Raw genomic sequence first — 20,288 nt, forward strand, 5'->3', positions numbered from 1 at the left:
AAAAAGTCCATCAAACAGTACATAAAAAGAAAATGTGCTATAGTTACCATTCAAGGCAAAGAATCTGTTTTTGCAAACTAAACAACAATACCAATAAATTGCTCTGCCCTTTCACAGCAATTTGATTGTTTGTTATGGTGCATTTTCTGTTACAGAAAAAAACACTGTACTGCATTGAAAAACAAACTACAGTGAAGTTTCATGACGATTTGTTCTTGGTACTTTTCCAGGACGGTTAATTACTTTTTTCATCCACTGGTAGAAGTGAAATAAGAAAAATTAAGGATTATTTTTTGGCACCACTTTGGTATGAATGCTTACAGGTAAATCTATAAATTATTTTAGTCTGAGCTTTTTTCAATACCGTAAAAAGCAGTGCACACCACATTTAATGTATGGACATGGCACTTCTCATGACAGGAACCAATGATTAAACAAGCCTCACAAGATGGCAATAGCAGCACTTAAATTAGTATATCAGCAAGTAATGCAAACCACATCTGGACCAGATGAACCAGGGGCAACAAAGAAGCCACAAACACAAAAAGAGATGATACAAAATTCAATCTGAGCATTTATTCTGTTTCCATCACCATCAACACTTTACCTCCTGCCTACCTTGATAACATTAAGTTATATAGCTCCGCTCTCCTGATTGTTGCCACAGCCCTGGCGGAGCTGTAGTATGTGTTACAGATACAGAACATGTCACAGCTCCTCTAGGGCTGCCGGAGTGATCAGGGGAGCTGAGCTGTCAGCATAGAAAAGCTCCGCTGATTGCTCTGCTCCCTGATTGGCTGAGGAAAGGGAAATCCTGATGATGATTGAGCTGTTATCATTTCATATTTCTCAGCCAATCACAGAGCACTAGAGATGATTGGGGACAAGTCTCCCCATTTAGGTCTAGTGCTAAATGGCTGAGAAATGGAAAATCTCAGCCAATCACAAAGCACTAGAGGTTAATAGGGAGCCTTGTCCTCATTTATCCCCTAGTGCCCGGGGATCTCTGTCCGGAGGAGTCCCATGGCTGTGCTCATGTCATGATTGCAGCTGCGGGAATCATCCTGTCATTGGGATAACCTGTAAAAAAAAGTTTAGTTACACAAACACACACACATTTATTAAAATACTTTAACATTAAAGCCTCATCCTATTTGAACCCTTTCAGGGAATGAGTAAAAGGTTTTATGTACCCCCGTACTCATTCCCCAGGGTGGGGTGGTAGAGATCTTGGAGTTCCTTATTAAAGGGGGCTTCCAGATTCCAAAGTCCTGCTAAAAACACCTAAAAAAACACCCAATGTTTTTAATTAAAGGCTTTAAAAGCCTCAGGGTAAACACTAGGGAAACAGTGTGTAAAGACTAAGCCTAAAATTGGTATATACCGTATATATATATATATATATATATATATATATATATACCTTTGTTTTTTGTTTTATATGATTAAAGAAGATTGATATAAGACCTTGTTACTAAACAACAAAATACTTGGATGTTTGAAGATAATTTTTAAATATGATATTGTTGTTTTTATTGAAGATTTGTTCATAAAATGTAAAGTTAAGTTATTAGTACCCTAAAAAACCCTAAGTACAGACAAACTTTTTTGGAAATCTGTATTTTTGTTTTAATTTAATTTATGAGAAGAAATACACATGTCAATTTTATGTGCCATTTGTCTAAACATATCCCTCCAGGCACATTTATGTAATGAAGAGCTAATATTTGCTTTTACAGATATGCTAATGGTTCACTTTCATTTTACATGACTATATGTGATGAACAGAAAACAGCCTAAAATGGTATGTATTTAGAAAGTAACATTAACTGAAACTGTTATAATTCCCCCTTCAAATTAGCTCTAAATAATAATACCTTCTAAAATATAAACTGGAAAGTAATCAGAGCCAAAAATGTAAAATTTCCTTTCTACAATTCTCTGTAAAATAGTGAATGGTGAATTGCAGAGTTTGCACATGTCACAGTAGTCAGTGATAAAAGTTGGATACAAACAGCATTGATCAAAGACTACATGTCTTTTTTATGCATTTTAATTTACTCAAACGCATGTATTTTTGTTTTTACAATAGATTAGCTTGGAAATAATTCACACCTATTTTGGTGGCTGAGAAAAATTTTATTTTATTGCAGAGCAAATGGATACAAAAAAAAAATTTGCAACGGCCACAATGAACTAACAAGAAGTGTATGGTAACAACTGAATATTGAATATTCATTGGAAATAATAAAACAGAATATACTCAACCATATTTTTGTTTTGTGTCCTGGAAATATAAAGCATTTGTTTGTGACAAATTCTAACAATTTCCCAAAAAAACATACAATTACACTCATTTATACAAAACTTTGAATAGAACCAGTTTTTGATGTGGATTTGATGGTTTGATTGGTGGATTTGTCTACTATTGATCCATCCAGGTGATTTTAGTGGAATCTACTGTCTCCAGTTCTTCCACATTGTAACTCCTGGAATATCATTCAGCCTCCTTTTTACAGGAGTTTGAGAAACTTTGTGAATAAGTTCCCCTTTATCCATTTATAATGTCTACAGAAAGTCACAGTTTTGTTCTGGAAAGATATCCTCTTAAATATGGAAGCAGCCCTGCAGTCCTTAGATGATGAAAAGGTCTCAGATAGTATTAAGAGACATAGGATTATAGAGAACTTGTAAGTACCAGCTTCAAACTTTTCAGAATTTGAAGAGAGATGAGCCAAGCCGCACAGCTGCAGAATGTCTAAAGCTCTCTCAAGAAATCTGTGGATGGGCAGAAAGTCATACAGGGTCACTATACCAGTTCAAACATACTAAATAAAGGGAATAAGAGCAGCTCTCCACTTTCATCACTCACTTTGACAAAATAATTTACCAAGTCTTTGCCAAAGCCTAACTCCAATTAGCAAATTATCAGTGTGTGGCTACCCCCACATTAAGGGTTAGGTGCTTGCTTTTGTCTGGGAAGTAAAAAACACTTTCACTTATCTCATTCAATCACTCCTCAATTCAACACTGCACAGGCTTCTTCCTCAAGTAACTGGTTGAACTCTTGATACAACCAAAACTTTTAGAAATTGGATCTTCAATCTGGAATTTTATTCAAAGGAATGCATTCTGTGATTTTGCTGATTGCAAAGAATACTGTATCAGAAGACCAAAGAATACCATATAAAGAATCGGTTATTTACTAAATGGGAAAACTAATACCTTTTTTTGCTATTTATATACTTCTTCTGAATGTTTTTTTTTTAATAAAGCCGATAAGGAATGTATTTCTTACTTGAGAAAAATAAAAATGGTTAAACCTGAAAAACCAGAAAAACTTTTATAGGGAAAGATGTTCAAATGTTAAAACTGAGCATTAATTAACTGACTATTTTTTATTCATTACAGCTACGCAACAGTAAAGCAACAGGCTATTGTCTGGATCAAGGTTCTGAAGACGATAACAAAGCCATTTTATACCCATGCCATGGCATGTCCTCACAGGTAAACAATTCTTGGAAGGCAAACTAAATATTTTACTTTATGCTGCCATTGTTAATCTGTATCTAAACTAAAGAGCAATTTTGTAATATTTTTCAGCTTAACAGTCCTTGGGGGTGGTGTACCCCTATTATTTTTTCCCTTACTTTTACACAAACTTTCTGTCCTAGAGTGGCAGTACTAACTTACTGTACTGTATGTATGGAGGAGTGGCATTACACAGAAAGTATATTAGGACTATGAGACCCTCTTCGTATCTCCATAACATAAAAGTACGCTAGCCAGGTCTGATGAGTTTATTTAAGATAACACAGTGCAGAGTGCATAGGAATTTGTGGAGCTCACCAAATTTCAGGCAAGAACAGGTATTTTTTGACCTTCTTGTTATGCACAAGCTTCTTCTCCCCTTGTAAAAGAATTAACCAGCTACACTCCACAAAACATTACTCTTTTCCTTTCAATATTTTTTTATTAAGAAAAGTATAAAACAAACAATACCATAATAAAGACATTAAAGAAGCAATAACAATATAATCAAAATCATCATAAATGCAAATGACAGGATCAAACTTTGCAAAGGGGAACAGATCATACATTAGTGTCTGGTTTATAATTATACAGACTATGTGGTATAACGTGAGTAGTACAAATATATTGCATGATCCTTCTTGTCCAGGGCCGTCAATATGACAGTAAGCTGGAGTATGGGCTTAAAACAATATTCTTTTTTCTGAGAAATGGTCTCCTAAATTCTGCTTGGATACCAGTATTTTCAAGAGTGTCAATTTCTTGGGTTCCCCATGGCTTTTAATGTTTTTTCCTTTTGTCCTTCTTGTCACCACTGTATCCAATAGTGAGGTGAATGTCAAGCAGGGGGAATGGTAAGAACTTTGGGGTCTCAGGAGTGATGTTTCCCAATAACTTTAGTGTACCATTTCCTAGCACCATTGATCCGCAGTAGAGGGAGGAGTGGTATTTTCTTAACAGGATTTGCAGGGCAACTTTTGTATAGGACTGCATGGAAGTCAAATGTGAGTATATGAGGGCAGCGTAGGCAGCACCGCTGGCTCAGTGGTTTAGACTTTCACCTTGCAGGACCTGTGTTCCAGGATTGAATCTTGGCCAGGTCACTGGCTGCACAGTAGAATTGTAGTCTTGTCTTAGCATTTACAGAAATATGCAGGGTGTTGAAGGAAGAGCCACTCAAAAAAAAAGGATTATTACGGAATGGAAAAAATATATATTTATGTAATTAAGACATGAAAAGCAGCAACTTTAGCTTTTCAGTAACTATAAAAAAAATATTTTATTTCCTGCTTTATTGTCCCCTCATATAATAATAACAAATCCTGTCTGCTTAGCTATATTTTCCCAAGCATACATTTTCCTATTACCAGCAGCAGCTCTACCCTATAAATTTAAGATAACGCTCAACTAAACATTTTGTTTTCATAATGGCTATTTGTGAATGTCATCTTCTCTGCAAAGATAATTCTTGCTGCTGTTTATTTCTTCCTTTGTAAAAATCCGAGTTGGCAGATTATGGAGAGGTTGTGTTTGCATGTTTTGTGTTTTAACCATTTCTTGCTACGTTACTATGTACTAATGGAAATGATCTAGGTTATTCTTAGGTGGGTAGGTTTATTGAATATGACAAAGACCAATAATAATGTTCAAGGTGCTGTAACCAAGAGCAGTCAGTGTGTTAGGGTTTTTAAAGACAGAATTGTACACTTAACACAAAATTATTGGTCTGAACATGGCTCCACCAACCCCATATGACAGTTATACTGATCTGACCTACAGGTAATAGGAAAATGATTATTAGCTTTACTGCACTCTTCACATTTTGCAAAGTTTTATTCAGTGTCTTGGAATTAAACTCTTCCAAGAGTGTTCAGACAGAATATTGTGGAATGAGTAAAAGAAAATGCCTGTCAAGCCAGAGTGACCAAGTACATACTAAACTCCCTCCATAATCCCTTCTTGAGCACATGGCTCAGCCAGCCAGTGACTCATTTATCTTGATTGATCCACTCCACTTGATCTTGAGCCCAGATTTCCTTAAGATCCTGGTCTGTACATATTGCTTAAGGATTAGCCTAAGCAGTTCAGTTTTGTGCTGCCAGTTTCCATCCACCCACAAAGCATAAATCAGTGGCATATGTTAAATGTATGTTTTGGTTTGTATCTTTTGTACCTGTTTGTTGGAAAAAAGCACAGAAGATAATTGGCCTGGATTTGGGTGTTTTACAGATCTTATCCCGCTAATTTTAAAGTACTTGTCAATTTGTCATTTGGAATAATATTTGATTTAGCTAACCATACAAATGAAGGATTACAAAAATAGGTTCTTTCAGAAAACATTTGAAAAACAAGTTTTACCTTTTGAACTTCTAAAGTGGAAGTTTAAATGGGACCCTTTCACAGGTCTTTGATCAGAGATGAGTGAAACATTTATCATTTAAATTATCTATCATTAAATTACTGATGTAGGCCAGGACAAAACTTTTAAACCTTATACCTATAGGCTCTACATCCAATAAAATTACTAGGTTGGGCCTCCATAAGTTCTTTATGCACACCTGGCATGTCCACCAACCAGCAGACTTTTACCTTTTTGATTAGTTTGTATCTGTACTGTAATAGCAGACAATTTTTGGGCACAAAAAACGTAACTAATTCACTTACCTGTTTAAGTTAATATATCAAACAAGGAATTCTAATTATTTATGTGCTGTACTACATACCAGGTATCATTACAGATCACAAACTACTAAAAGCATGACGTTTGGCTACAGTTGTTTTCAAGTCAGGAAACCTTTTAGATGTGTACTCTACAACTGGCCATCTGCAATCATATATGACTGAAGGATGAGCCTGGCACAACCTGCCAGCTTAGTCTGTGATATCTGGTGTCTGTGAGCACTATTCGGCACAAAAATTAAAGTAATCTTATATCTCCTAGCACTGAAGACATTTAAGCAAACAGTTGTGTAAAGTTCTCTTACCTTGTCTGCATCTGCAGTTTTGGTGCAGACAATCTGTAAACAGAGAAATCTTCACAACAACTTGTGCTTGTAAGGGTATCTTTCAATGTTCCTGGTAAAGAAAAGGCAGAAGTAAGATATTATACTGTTAAGTTGCTTGGTAATTCTGAATATATATAGCAGTATTTATTGATGCACCTCTTTAATTATTTGTACATAATTAAATGTATTTTTTCAATGTAAACAGCTTAAATATCCAAATGTGTGTAAGTATCCAAAAAAAACATGCAGTTAGGTTAATTGGTTTCTCCCCCCCCCCCAAACAAAAAAATTGTTCTTAAACTACATTAATGACATATGACTGTGGTAGGGACATTAGATTGTGAGCCCCCCGTTTGAGGGATAGTTAGTGTCACAACTATGGACAATGCCTAATATGATGGCGCTAAATAAATACTGTGTAATAATAATAATATTAATAGTATCAGCCTCTTGCAGTCTACAATCTCTAAACAAAGCTTGGACAGGGGATATGCACAACAAAGAACTAGCTAGGTGTGCTGCAGTGCTAAGCAAAGGAGAGAAAAGAACAACAAAAAGATGAGTGAGAGAAAATCAAGTCTTCAGCCAGGCAGAGCTGTGTAAATTTCAGGAGTGGAGGGCAGAAATACAAATCCTTGGGCAGGTTTTTTCTTCATGTTTTATTCTGTATTTAGTAGTCTTCCATAATAGGAATTATAGCATTAGCATACTGTATGCTATGAGTTGTTATTGTAACCTCACCATCGTACATGCGTGGTTTCATAAAATGAAAGTGACATTTCCTGTTAAGTTACACTATGCCTGTATAATAAGTGGTTTCTTCAATGTTACCCCATGCTGCCAGGAACTCAGGAGATCAGTAGGTCACAATACATGCCAGGAATGGACAGTTATCCTGAAGCAGCACAGGCAAATAGAAAAAAAGAAGTATTCCAGTTCATGCTACAACCCTTCTAGGTCTTCAGGATCAGTGAGCTGGCAATAAAACAAATCAATTCTCAAAAGTAACAAAGGTTAAATTTGTATGAAATAGGCTTAGGGGGATAATAAAAATAAACAACATTAAGTATGAGTAGAAGAACCTAATTTCATTATTTTCTCTTTGAAATATAGTGAAGGAACAAAGCAATCAATGTTAGAGAAAGAAAAATATGTTTTATCCTGGCATAAAGCTATTGTATTAACTGGGGTTTATAGCTATAAACATTAGTATGAGGCAGAAAACACCCATTTGCTTTCTATTATGGATTTAGCAGTGTATAGGTGTTTTCATGTATAAATTATTTTGAACAATACCAAAGAAGATGATCCCAATCCCTGTTGAAAAGCTTACATGCTTGTTTTGTCTAGTGGATGATATAAAAGATTATATTTATTGTTATTCCTGTTATTCCCACAAACGTCTCCTCTTCATTCCCTTGATGTCTTGCTGCCCAAACAGTCCCAGCTCTCTGATGTCATCCCTTACAATATAAGACCAACATCTTCTGTACAATCAACTACATGTATGGGAGGACACTCCACCCACTTTGCAATGCAGCTTTTTAACCTCTTTAACATGGTGAAACCCTTGAAATAACTTTCAGGGGGGGGGGGGGGGACTCTTCTATAATTGCTATAACCACAGCTCACAGTAATTAAGCATGGTGGTCAGTGGGAGGAATGTCACACTTACAGAGAGCCAAAAAGCTTATTGGTGTCACTTGAACTGACTTGAGAGGAACAGACTTCTTATTGGCTCATGGACCACTAGAAAACTCTGAAGGAACCCTAGGGTCCCACAGAACGCAGGTTGAGAAACACTGTTCTAGAGTATTGAACAGCAGTGAAAAGTGCTAGCTGCTGGAAGAGTGATCACCCAATTCACATAATCATATTCGTATAATCTTTTTGCAAATAAAAGGATTTTTTGTACCTGGAATTCATCTTTAAAAATACCCTCTGGGTGCCACATTAAAAATTTATTGTCTTTCTTATCCCAGATTACTAAGCAAACATTCCAAAAGGTTTAAAAAGATATAGTGGTATAGTATTACTTACTATTAAATAATAAAAAAAAGCAAAAATAGGAAAAACATAACTGAAATAATAAAAAAAAAATCAAAGCTGTCCACACAACCTACTGCATTGTCAGTTTTCTGGGTGGCTATATACGCCCCTATAAAACATATGAATATGTATTATTTACCTTTTACAATTATGCACTAATATACACTAAACTTTTCATCCAGCTTCTACATTTTTTGTTTTTGTTTTTTAACTAAGCTAAGGGAAAATAGTTTTGAAAAAAATCAGTTTACCATAGTTTTTTGGTGTAATAATTTTTAGTTTGCAGAATGAGGGTATGCCAATTGCCTATATACTTTGAGTTTAAAAGTTTATCTCTTGTCTTTCAAACATTGGGAGGTATGGGCCATGTGTGTAAATGTGACATGTTTAGTGGACATCCACAGACCATAGACCATAAAAAAGGAGCAAAATAGCTAACAAATCCCACCTCGTAAACCACTCTGGGTCTCCCCTAACAGAAGTTATTTTCCGTAGACTCAGTGAGGTTTTTTGAGGATACTGTTATTATTTTTGTTGTTTTTGTTTCAACTGTCCACTCACTTACTGTCTTGGTAACCAATATTAGGTCCAAGCTAAAAGAAAGACAGAAATATAAAAATTCCAAGGATGTATATCAACTGTTTGCTAATGAGATTGTTTCGGAAGGGTTGATCTCATGCCCGTAAACACTAAAACTCTCAGCTATAGAAAAATGACATATCTATGGCTAAATCAAGGTGAGCTGGTTAAATCGGTTAATCTTAAAATTTAAATTGTTAGATTTGAAGCAAAAAACTTTATTTCTATTGTGGAGATTCCTCAAACTTCAAAACAGGACAGGAAGTAATGGAAATGTCTTTATTGGGTACAGAGACAAAAACACAAGTTCAGAAGACTAAGAAATCTGAAAATTATTTTAATGTTTTTGCATATCATTGCATGTTTTTTTCATATCATGCCTTCATATCTCAGGGACAATTGTACCTTTCATGCCCTGGTATGGTTGTAGTGAAGGGCAGAAACCAGTCCATCAATGTCCACTGCTCATTTATATTTAAGCAAGCACCCCAGCCTCTGGGAGGCTGGTCACACATCCCAAAACTTGGTTGCCCACAGGACTTGAGAGTGCAAAGGACAGCACTTGACAATGGACTGATAGTGGTAGAGGAGCGAGAAGGTAGCCCCAGTTAAGGCCAGACACAGTACACAAGACACAGTACCAGGGGGCCAGAGATGAGAAAGTGGACAGGTGCCATAGCTGGGGGCAGGGCTGTTCACAGACTAGAAAGGTCATACAAGTTAGTTATACACTGGCAAACGCACTCACTGAACTAACAGGTTATTTGCTATCACAGGTTGGTCTGGATTTAAAACCAGCCTTCCCACTCAGTGGTCAGATGAGGGCCCTTTATGTCCAGCAGGCCTCACAGCATTGCTGAATATTGTGCAGAGAGCATGCGTGCGCACACATTGGAACAATGCAGGAGATGGGAGAATTGCCATAGGCGAAACGGGATGTCAGCAGTGCAGACATGGCGTGACAGGTGAGAGCTTACATCCACAAGGGAACCAAGTCCAAAGTGGAATGGGTAAGTTTTGACAGTGCCCCTTTTTTCTAGCACAGGTGCCAATGAGACAGAACATAAAAGAAAATCTCCCCAATTAGAGCAGGGACAAAAATACAAAAATTGAGAGGAAAAACTGGGGGAAGGTTTACCTTTATTACTTTCCATCTCAGACTGTAAACAATGCTGGATTGTTTTTTGCAATATGTTGATTTTTACTGAGGATTGTGCTCACCAATTCCAGCATTAAGTAAAAACAGTTATCCAATCACAAAGCAGGAAAGGGCGTCTCAGGAAGTAGTTTTTAACACAAACAGTGTACATATCTTTCCTACTGGTGCTTATGATTACAAGGAAGCAAATTTTCAAATCTGTGCCAGTTTTAGATAATGTGTTGAAAGTAAAAATTAACATTTGCTGTTTAAAGTGGGCAGAACAGCAAGTGACCCATACTTTTTTCTTGCTTTTGTGCAGTTGGTACGCTACAGTGCAGAGGGGCTACTACAGTTGGGTCCTCTGGGCTCCACTGCCTTCTTACCAGATACAAAATGTCTGATCGATGATGGCAAAGGAAGAACACCCACACTGAAGAAATGTGATGACATGCCAAGGCCAACCCAAAAGCTGTGGGATTTCACACAGGTAAGAAGCTATTAATCATAAAGAAACTAGCAGGTGTCAAGACAGGTATTCAGAATAAGTATAGATGTTGACTGAAAAGTAAATGCAAAGAAAGCATGAACTGTGCAGGCAGAGGGCACTTACCCAGTATTGCTTTTGTTCTCCCTTTATCTGATCTTTTCCCCGTTGCTGACTTACTATGCCTGCCTGGGTCTGTGGAGGTCACATCATACAATAGGTCTGGGGCTTTGCTTTCATATGTCAGAGCTATCACTAACCCCTAATGACTAATAACCCAATCACTGGTGGGGTGGATGTTTCGAAAGTAGTAAGCTCGGAAAGCACAGACACAACAAATCAAAGAATGGAATATGTATTTTTTTTAGATGTTGACCTGAGATAAGTATGCAGCCAATTTCTGAATTATTACTCCCTTCACCACAAGTCATTGTGGCCTGTGTAAATCTCCATCCCCTCTTCCTTCCCCAGCATACTTTTATTCACCACTTCGGTGAACCCTCACTGCTCCTTGCATTGTTACAGCCAATGCAAAATACCCATTGCTTCCAGGATTGGGGAAGTATGTGGCTTTCTGTGGAATCTCTGTGAATGTTTGAGATGATAATATAATATGTGATATGTTTTTTGTTTGCTTGGAAGTTGAAAGAGGGTCTGGAAACGTCACATATGAGGAAGCGATGGGTACACGGTACAGGCAGAAACTTAGACTTTAACCTTTTCATTCTCCTGGACTTTCTTGTACATTATTAAATATCTGAATGAAATACGTATAGAATTTGTCATATCCAGTTTGTAAAGAGAACAATATATATAAAAACGTTCTTAACTTTTGTTTTACATCTGAGAAACCCTTGAAATAATTTTCAGGTGTTGGGGAAGCCCTAATAAATCCATTTTTTTCTGCCCTTAAATTCCCCTAACAAAATTTGAACATCTTTGTATACTTGCCAGTAAAATGTATTATGCAAAATTGGCTCAGCCCTCAGGAAACTCAACATCTTGGCTCCCCCCCCAAGGTTCTTCAACACATGGATGGAGTTTTTACGCATGACAGTTCCCCCTAACCAACTAGAGGGTATAATTTAAATTTTCAATAACTCGCCATGAAAACATCTAAGGGTCTTAAAGTGGCTTGACCAGTTATTTTCTCTGTATAAATATACTAACAGGTGATATCTCTTTACATAAAAATAGGGTGGTGGTCACTTGTATCTTATGGGCTTTAAATACCAGATTCTGTAAATTCTGTAGATTTTTTCCAGCTATATATTTTATTTTACACTTTCAAGATGAGAATCGCTGTTTGTTTATGCTTATTCCCTTTTCTCCCTTCAACTTTTCTTTCTAGTGCCCCCCTTTAGTTAATTTTCTCTCTCCACCCAGGTTTGTGAAAAATATAAAAAACAAATGAGTTTATACATAATAATGGTTAAAAGGTTATGCATATACTTCGATTTTTTATTTTTTATACTTCAAAGTTTTTCTGTTGCTCTAACCAATATATTTCCCTAAATTTTTTATTCTATGTATCATTATCATTTTGCCATATTTGATATTCTTTTGTTGTAACATTGTTATTCTTGCCATTTATAATCCCATAATGAAAATTATTTGAAAAAACAAAAAAAACAAAACATTTTTCTAAGGTCAGTTGGAAAAAATCCTCCTAATTAAAAAGCCATTAAAAAATGCCCCCTTCCCCCAACAGTGGTGGCTGGAAGAACACTTTTATAGACAGCTAAAAACATCATTACAGTCATAATTAGAATACTGCTGGTACTACCAGGTAGTGTTGGTCCCAGAACTATGCAGACTCCATCAAATAGAAGGTCAATCAGGTACAGTTCAAGGAAACCCTAACAACCTTTGTAGAAAGGTAACCTGGTTGAGAATGGTATAGACTGTTCAACAATGGCAGTAGATAATTAGGAAAGAAAAGCAATTTAAAATCCTATCTTTACCACTTATCTGGAAATCACCATCAAATGATTCTCAGCGGATACAAACTGCAGGGCTCGTCTCTGATGATAATCAGACATGTGTACAGAGGCTGTCCGATGTGGTTCATAGATCCCTCATGGTGGATCTATAAACAACAGTAGACTGCCTCTCACTCATTGCTACTCCCCCCCCCCCCCCCCATAGAACAGAACAGCTTAATTTATCTTTCATAGATTAATTCATTTTAGGGTCATTTTTTGTCAGAAACGATTGTGAAAGATTGTTTCCAACAACAAAAATGTAGGTTGTGTATGTAACCTTAAGGTGAAGGTCAATAAAGAACACCAAAATAGCATTTTTGTGAAGAGACATATATCAGCCATTATTATGCTCCTAAACGCAGAGCACAGGAGGTCTGTACATGATAAGAAACAAAATATATGAAACTATATTCACCCTAAACAATTTCCAAATCCATTCAGAGGTTGGATAGCCCTAATGATTAATCCAATCAGAACTATTAATTCACAATTAACTGATATCATCATCGATTTTACCCATATTCAGCATTGCTTCCGTCTGCGTTTGTTTCAAGCAGGAGCAAGCATATACTGTAGAAATATTCCGACGACTAGTGGAGACAGGCAGTAGAGGACCCTTATGATTATAAAATATCAGCAATCCCTTATTCCTTTTAAGCTTCAATCTGTACAACTGTGTTACTGATGATGTGTGAAAACCCCTAGTGATCAATATAGTATCAGCATTTGCTAGTCTAATGTAGTCAGACTAATGAAACCCAATATCTGATTAGGAGCTCTGGGATACAACACATCATCACTCTTTGCACATATTAATAAACAGGCCATATGTGCTTCCACTAGGGGTTATTTAGCAGCAATGTACAAATGTGCATTGACCATGAAACAGCCAAATCTTAGATCTTCAGAATACACTGTACATTCATAAAAATAAAAATCAAATGTCTTGTTGACTACTGTAATTACAGACATTATTTTCTATTTACCATCGCTTAACACAAACATGATAGTTAAGATATTGCTTGTGAGGTAATGTTTCTGGTTTTTGCATGATTGAACTACTTGCATTGTGAAGCATTGCTAAGCATTGTGCTTAGCATTTGAGACGGTGGCAACATGTTAATATTCAAGTGGGAATACAGCAACTTTTCTGCACAAAGCAACAAATAGTTCCATGCATGTATGAGATAGTAAAATAATACAAGAACATCAGTTTTCTTTTTGTTTTTAGGTATTACATTTTAAATGATTTTTGAATTAGGCATAACAAGCAAAGTGCAGAAGTATAAGGGATGATATACAGTGAGAGAAAGAAGTATTGGATCTCCTGCTGATTTTGTATGTTTGCCCTCTAACAAAGAAATAACCAGTCTATAATTGTAATGGTAGGTTTATTGTAGCTGTGAGAGACAGAATAAGAACAAAAGAACCTTTAAAACCCAGAGTGAAATAAGTACTTAATCTCCTATTAACCAGTCCAGAGACTGGCTAGGAAACTTCAGGACCTTCACGTGCTTCTTCTTGAGCCACTCCTTTGTTGGCTTGGCCGTGTCTTTTGGGTCATTGTCACGCTGGAATACCCATACACATCCCATTTTCAATGCCTTGGCTGAGAGAAGGAGGTGCTCACACCCACGGTTTGACGGTACATGGCCCCGTTCTTTGTCCCTTCAATACGGTGAAGGTGTCCTGTCCCCTTAGCAGAAAAAAACACCCCCAAAGCATAATGTGTCCACCTCCATGTTTGACAGTGGGGATGGGTTTTTGTGTTTCTTACATTTGCGAATTATCGCGACAATTGTTGTCACCTTCTCACCAAGCTGCTTGGCGATAGGCTTGTAGCCCAGTCCAGCCTTGTGTAGGTCTATATTCTTGTCCCTGACATCCTTAAGCTACGTACACACGTCAGATTTTTATCGCCCGATAATCGTCATCGGCCAATTATCGGGCGAAAATCTGCCGTGTGTACAGTCGGTGTACAACCGACCTGCCAGATCCATGGACGATGGACGACAGCCGATCCTAATGAAAGGGAAGGGGAGAGCGCGCAGCAGGGTGCCGCTCCGTCGCTCTCCCCCTCCCCTCTCCATAGAGCATGAACGGTGCTGTATGTACAGCACTCGTGCATGCATCGTGCACTCCCTTGTCGTTGGAAAGGATCGTGAAAGATCCTTTCCAACGACAAAAATTGCAAGTGTGTACGCAGCATTAGACAGATCTTTGATTGATTTGATTGATTGCTTCTGTGGACAGGTGTCTTTTATACAGTACTGTAACAAGCTTGTTTTAGGAGCACTCCCTTACAGAGGGTGCTCCTAATCTCAGCTTGTTACCTGCATACAGTGAAAACACCAGGGAGCCTGAAATCTTGCTGGTTGATAGGGGATCAAATACTTATTTCACTCATTACAATGCACATCAAGCTCTGACTTTTCAGCACTGGGGTTTTGAAGGTTCTATTGTTCTGTCTCTCACAGCTACAATAAACCTACAATTACAATTATAGTCTGGTCATTTCTTTGTCAGAGGGCAAAAGTACAAAATCATCAGGGGATCAAATACTTCTTTCCTTCACTATATATATATATATATATATATATTTAAAATACATAAAGACAAACATAGAAAATAAGAAGAATAGAGAAGAGGGGAAGTGGAAATGGATAAGGGGGAATACCATTTCTGATAACTAAAAAAATCTCTTAATCTAGACATAAAAAGCTTGTAAAATTATGTTGCAACATATGCCTAGAAAACCCACATTTTTAAGTATTTGGGGTTGGTGTTGCATATGTATATATGTCCACTGGTTAGTGACTGTTGAGCACAGATGTCTAGCTTTGGGGACAGGTCTAGTTATTAAAACCATACAAAACAGTATTAAGGTCATTTATTTAATTTAAAAGGACTAAATAGACTGAATAGACTAAATAGACTGTGATATTTGGATTCATGTGAAGACATTGGGCCTGATTTAATAAAGCTCTTCAAGATTAGAGAAGATTGACTATCATGAAAGAACCTGGGTGATCCAGAAAACTTGGAATGGGGTGCTGAAAAACCATTTGCTATTAGTTGGTTAATGTTTTCTATCCTGCACCAGATCCATTATGGATTTGCTGGTTCTTCCATAATAGTCTATCCCCTCCAGTCTTGGGGAGCAATCAGACCCGTTGCATTAGCTTCAATTATTCTTACTAATATATGTATAATAAAAGAAGCTAAGAAGGTCACATGACCTTGTCAGACAACCCATCTCATAGTGGTGTATTGGAATTTTTGAGGCAACTCTGTGATTTTAGTGCAAGCTGTTGTCAGGTTTCTCCTCTATTCAGATTGTAAAAAAGGAAACATATATTGTAATTCCTTTTTACATATAGCATAAAAGCAAAATAACGCAATATTTCTTTTATCTTCCACGCAGAATAGTCCTATTGTCAGCAGAGACACAGGTCGTTGCCTGGAGGTAGAAATGTCAAAGGATGCTAACTTTGGACTAAGACTGGTGGTACAGAGGTGTTCAGGACAGAAATGGATTATAAGAAACTGGATAAAACATGGACGGAATTGATACCTGTAGAAATAAAGGGTTCCTAACCCAGACCTGGAACATACATACTGAGATGCCTCTTGGTAACACAAGGAACGGGGACATTTCCTACCATCTGCTCATTCTGGACCACTGAACATCACATAATAATAGTCCTTCCACCAAGTGGATTGACTCTAATGGATCTTGTGGATTGTCATGGATCCAAATGGTGGAGCCAGACAGAGCCCTTCAAAAATGGAGATTTCTATGACAGAGAAAAGTTTAAGGCTGTATTTTGGGAGAATAGCATGGAAAGAATTCTTTTTGCTGGAAGAATTTGTGTTACAGACTGTGCACAACTCCTACAATGAATTATCATGTGCCTTTTTTAAATTGTACTTCCTACACAAGAGAGTGGGACATCCCTCACATCAGCATGTGTGATTAGTTGTGCAAAATATTATGTAAATAAGATACAATGTAAGGCAGCAATAATCACCAATGGGCAAGGAGTCTTGGTAATAGACGAAGGTCATAAAAAAGTCCAAAGTGTCTCTAGTGAAGATACTGTTCAAAACCATTAGATGACATCTTTGATTTCTAAAAACACAAAATATATTACCTGCAGACAATAAAATACTTTTCTCTTTTGAAATTAAGCCTACACTTGATACACACAGTGGCAATACTTTGTATCACTACCGTAGTTTAAACATCAGATCTTTCTTGAGTACACCTACGATTACCACTACCTGTGTCTTGTCTAAGTGCAAGTCTTTATTTATTCATCAGTGTTGTGCCACATGAATGCTCAATCAATATTTAAATGACAAAATGATTGATGCACTGGGGATAAAATAATAAGATTAAATTAATATATTTATTGCAGCATGAAAAAAATTCTTAATGAGTAAAAAAAAAATATTAAAAAGTAATTTGATAAAATCAATGAATATGTTGTCTGTGTTTTAATAAACACAGATATTACTTAAAAAATTTTGACTAAAAATAAAGAATTTAAAGGTGCTTTTTTTAGATTGTACTGTACTAAATAACAGTGTCTTTTCAGACTTTATACACTTGTCCAATGGAGATTATTGTGTGATCATTAGAAAACAAAAAAGCATTTTCCCTTTTCTGTGGATAAGTTGTGATTCACATTGCCTGGACTGATATAGGAATTGCTGGAGAGAGTATTTAAAAAAAAGTATGTTATTTGGGTTACCCTTTCAACCACTGAAACTCTTCAAACAATTAAAATGTCTACTGAAGTTTGTGTCCTGCACAGATTTATTTGTTAAAAGGTACAGATTACTTACAGTTTGTTTAGAAAAAAAGAATGATCTTACAGTACTAAAAATGGCAATGATCTTTCTACCTGGCTAAAAGGGCTTGGGTGGCATACTGTAACATAACAATCATGAAATGTATCCTATAACTTTTTGGATGGTTTCAGGTTGGCTTGGCATCTGACATGCACTATAGAAGAGTCTACCAGCAGTGTAATACAGCAACATCAGCAACATCTGAAATGTAGTGTGTAGTTATTGGTTCTACAAACAAAGACCTTCTCTCAGTGGTTCTCATAACAATGTAAATATGTTCAAAACCCAAAGCCATTGGTGCCCAAAGTGATTGATGTGCCAGAATCACAAAAAAACATTTTTAAAGGTACTTTCTGAAACTTTGGATAGTTAATATATCTATCGCTTTACAGTAAGCCATATCCGAAAAATGTTTATAATGTGATTCCTCAGCATTTTTAGATTATTTTAGTCTGATTTTATGTAAAGTTTACTGTCCATTCCTTACATCAGTGGAGGAGTCTGATTTACCTAAAAGTATCCAAGTTATGTAGAAATGAAGAATTATGAATATGGAATATGATGAGGCTTATTTACTAAAGGGGTTCAGAATGATCACCTAAATGCATTGAGTGAACTTCAATTATCAAATCATGTGCAGATAAAATAAGTAAACAGGTATTTGCTTTTCATATTGCTTTAGAAAATCAGCCTATGTGTTTACAGCTGTAGCATTTATTGCTATAGTTGTACTTACCTTGAGCATGGTATTCGAAGTATAGGCAACTCAAATGCTTCCTAGACTGGGTTTAAACCTGCATATATTTTTTCCCTTTGACATGAATCTAAGTTTGTAGCCTGTGTGCACCATCTTTAAAAGAAGGTACTCGGAGGTGCCTGTCTATTGCCTATTTTAAAGTGAACCCATCACTTTACCCATTTATGATTTACCTATTTATTAAGCCAGGTTTGGGGGCTGGCTGTTCAGGTGCTAAGTACTCAATCATGGCTGTAAGGAAAAAATGCCAACCCCCCCCCCCAAACCACTGGGTACTTCACAGGGTTTGACAGGGACATGGTGGAGCTCAAAAAAGTTAAATACAAATCAATCAGATCAAGTTATTCCTATACTTTACCTTTTTATGTAATGAACATTAGAAAGCCATTTTTGTAAATTTAGGAAAAGTGTGTTTAACTATTAGAACTTCATAAAAGTAACTATTTATAATGAAACACTACTCGCAGGCTTCAAGTGCTACAGGTATAGGAGACTGTGTACAGATTTAACGTACTACTACTGTTACATCAAAAACATGGTTTAAAACTCATTCTGTTAATGTTTATGTACAGGTTCTGATGGTTATGGACTAATAAATTAAGTTACTTTTTTAGTTGAATTAAATAATCCACAAAACCTAAGTTGTTCATAAGATTTAGTATTCATACCAATGGGATAATAGCCTACACATAAGGCAACTTAAAGATATATCATTTGAATTCCTGAATAGAATAAAAAGACACTGCTTTGTATTTTAACCAAATTCCATTCCTAGGATACCTTTGGGCAAATCATCTTACCTTTAGTCAAAGTGCCACAAAATGGTATTTCATAATTATGTTTACTGGGACTTGATACTGTAGATTATACCTAAGTAACACTATCCGCAAAATATTTGCAGATATTGTCTCAACATGCTCTAAATTATAATACCAACTGTATAAATACAGAGAGCTGGTTAAAATAAAACATGTGCAACATAAATGCCTTACCTGATTATTTTATAACTAGGACTTAAAAAATAATTCATGTAATTTATTGTAATTACTACAATTAATGATGGAAGACATGCTTAAATAATAACTGCACTTGTTACCCTGACTGTTTTAAAGGGTTTAATGGTTTACCAATAGAAAAAACTGTACCTAAAGTGTGCCAGCTGGCAAGAGCACGAAGAGGGCAGATGGTGTACTATTTATTAGGTATGTTCATGTGGCTGAGCAAGACGGGCTCAATTATTATGCTTTTACTTATTTTTTTATGACTGATACAGGGTTTGTTTTTACAGTATACATGCCAATAGATACAAAATCATTAGGTCCCTTCATATAGGATCAGGAAATATTGTAGCTACATGAAAAGACATACAGACTGCTGGTTATCATTATATATTAAATACAGGAAAACAAAACAATGTCAGGGTTAAAGTGGAACTAAAGTGAAAAAAACAAAAAAACACTTACCTTTCATTCTGCAGATCCCTCGATCGCACTGGAGCTTTCCTTGATCAGGGCCCTCACCATCCTGGAATTCTTCTTAATCTCGGCGCAGAGGCCTTCTCCTTTTGGGAATATCACCCGATCTCACACTGTGCAGGCATGAGACAGTGTGATGTAGCCTGCTGTAAAAGGGGGAAAAAAAGAGTGCGGATCTCACTGTGCATACTAATATGGACTTTCAAACAAATGCGCTTTTCTTATGGCATAGCTAGATCCACGTGTGCCATACCTTATAAATGATATGTTTAGTAGATAACACTGGGGAACAATTCTGATCAAATTTTTTGCTGACTTCAATTTTTAAGCCTATTTACACTAAAATAGGTATGCTGATTCTGAAAGTGCAATTAGTTTTCTTCTATCACGTCAGGTTTTTTCTCCACCGCTTATATTAATGCAAT

At 36.4% G+C, this 20,288-nt stretch overlaps 1 protein-coding gene across 1 annotated transcript in view; it reads left to right on the forward strand.

The window, feature by feature from the left end:
* GALNT9 (polypeptide N-acetylgalactosaminyltransferase 9) overlaps positions 1–17,577 on the forward strand; it is a 167,019-nt gene extending 149,442 nt beyond the window's left edge. The window contains exons 9-11 of the mRNA XM_072415708.1: positions 3,412–3,507; positions 10,625–10,792; positions 16,199–17,577. Of these exons, the coding sequence (XP_072271809.1) occupies positions 3,412–3,507; positions 10,625–10,792; positions 16,199–16,345 (411 nt within the window). The 3' untranslated portion in view covers positions 16,346–17,577. The remainder of the gene's footprint in view (positions 1–3,411; positions 3,508–10,624; positions 10,793–16,198) is intronic.
* The last annotated feature ends 2,711 nt before the right edge of the window (positions 17,578–20,288 follow it).

This window comes from Pyxicephalus adspersus, chromosome 6, assembly GCF_032062135.1.
Source record: "Pyxicephalus adspersus chromosome 6, UCB_Pads_2.0, whole genome shotgun sequence".
NCBI lineage: Eukaryota > Metazoa > Chordata > Amphibia > Anura > Pyxicephalidae > Pyxicephalus > Pyxicephalus adspersus.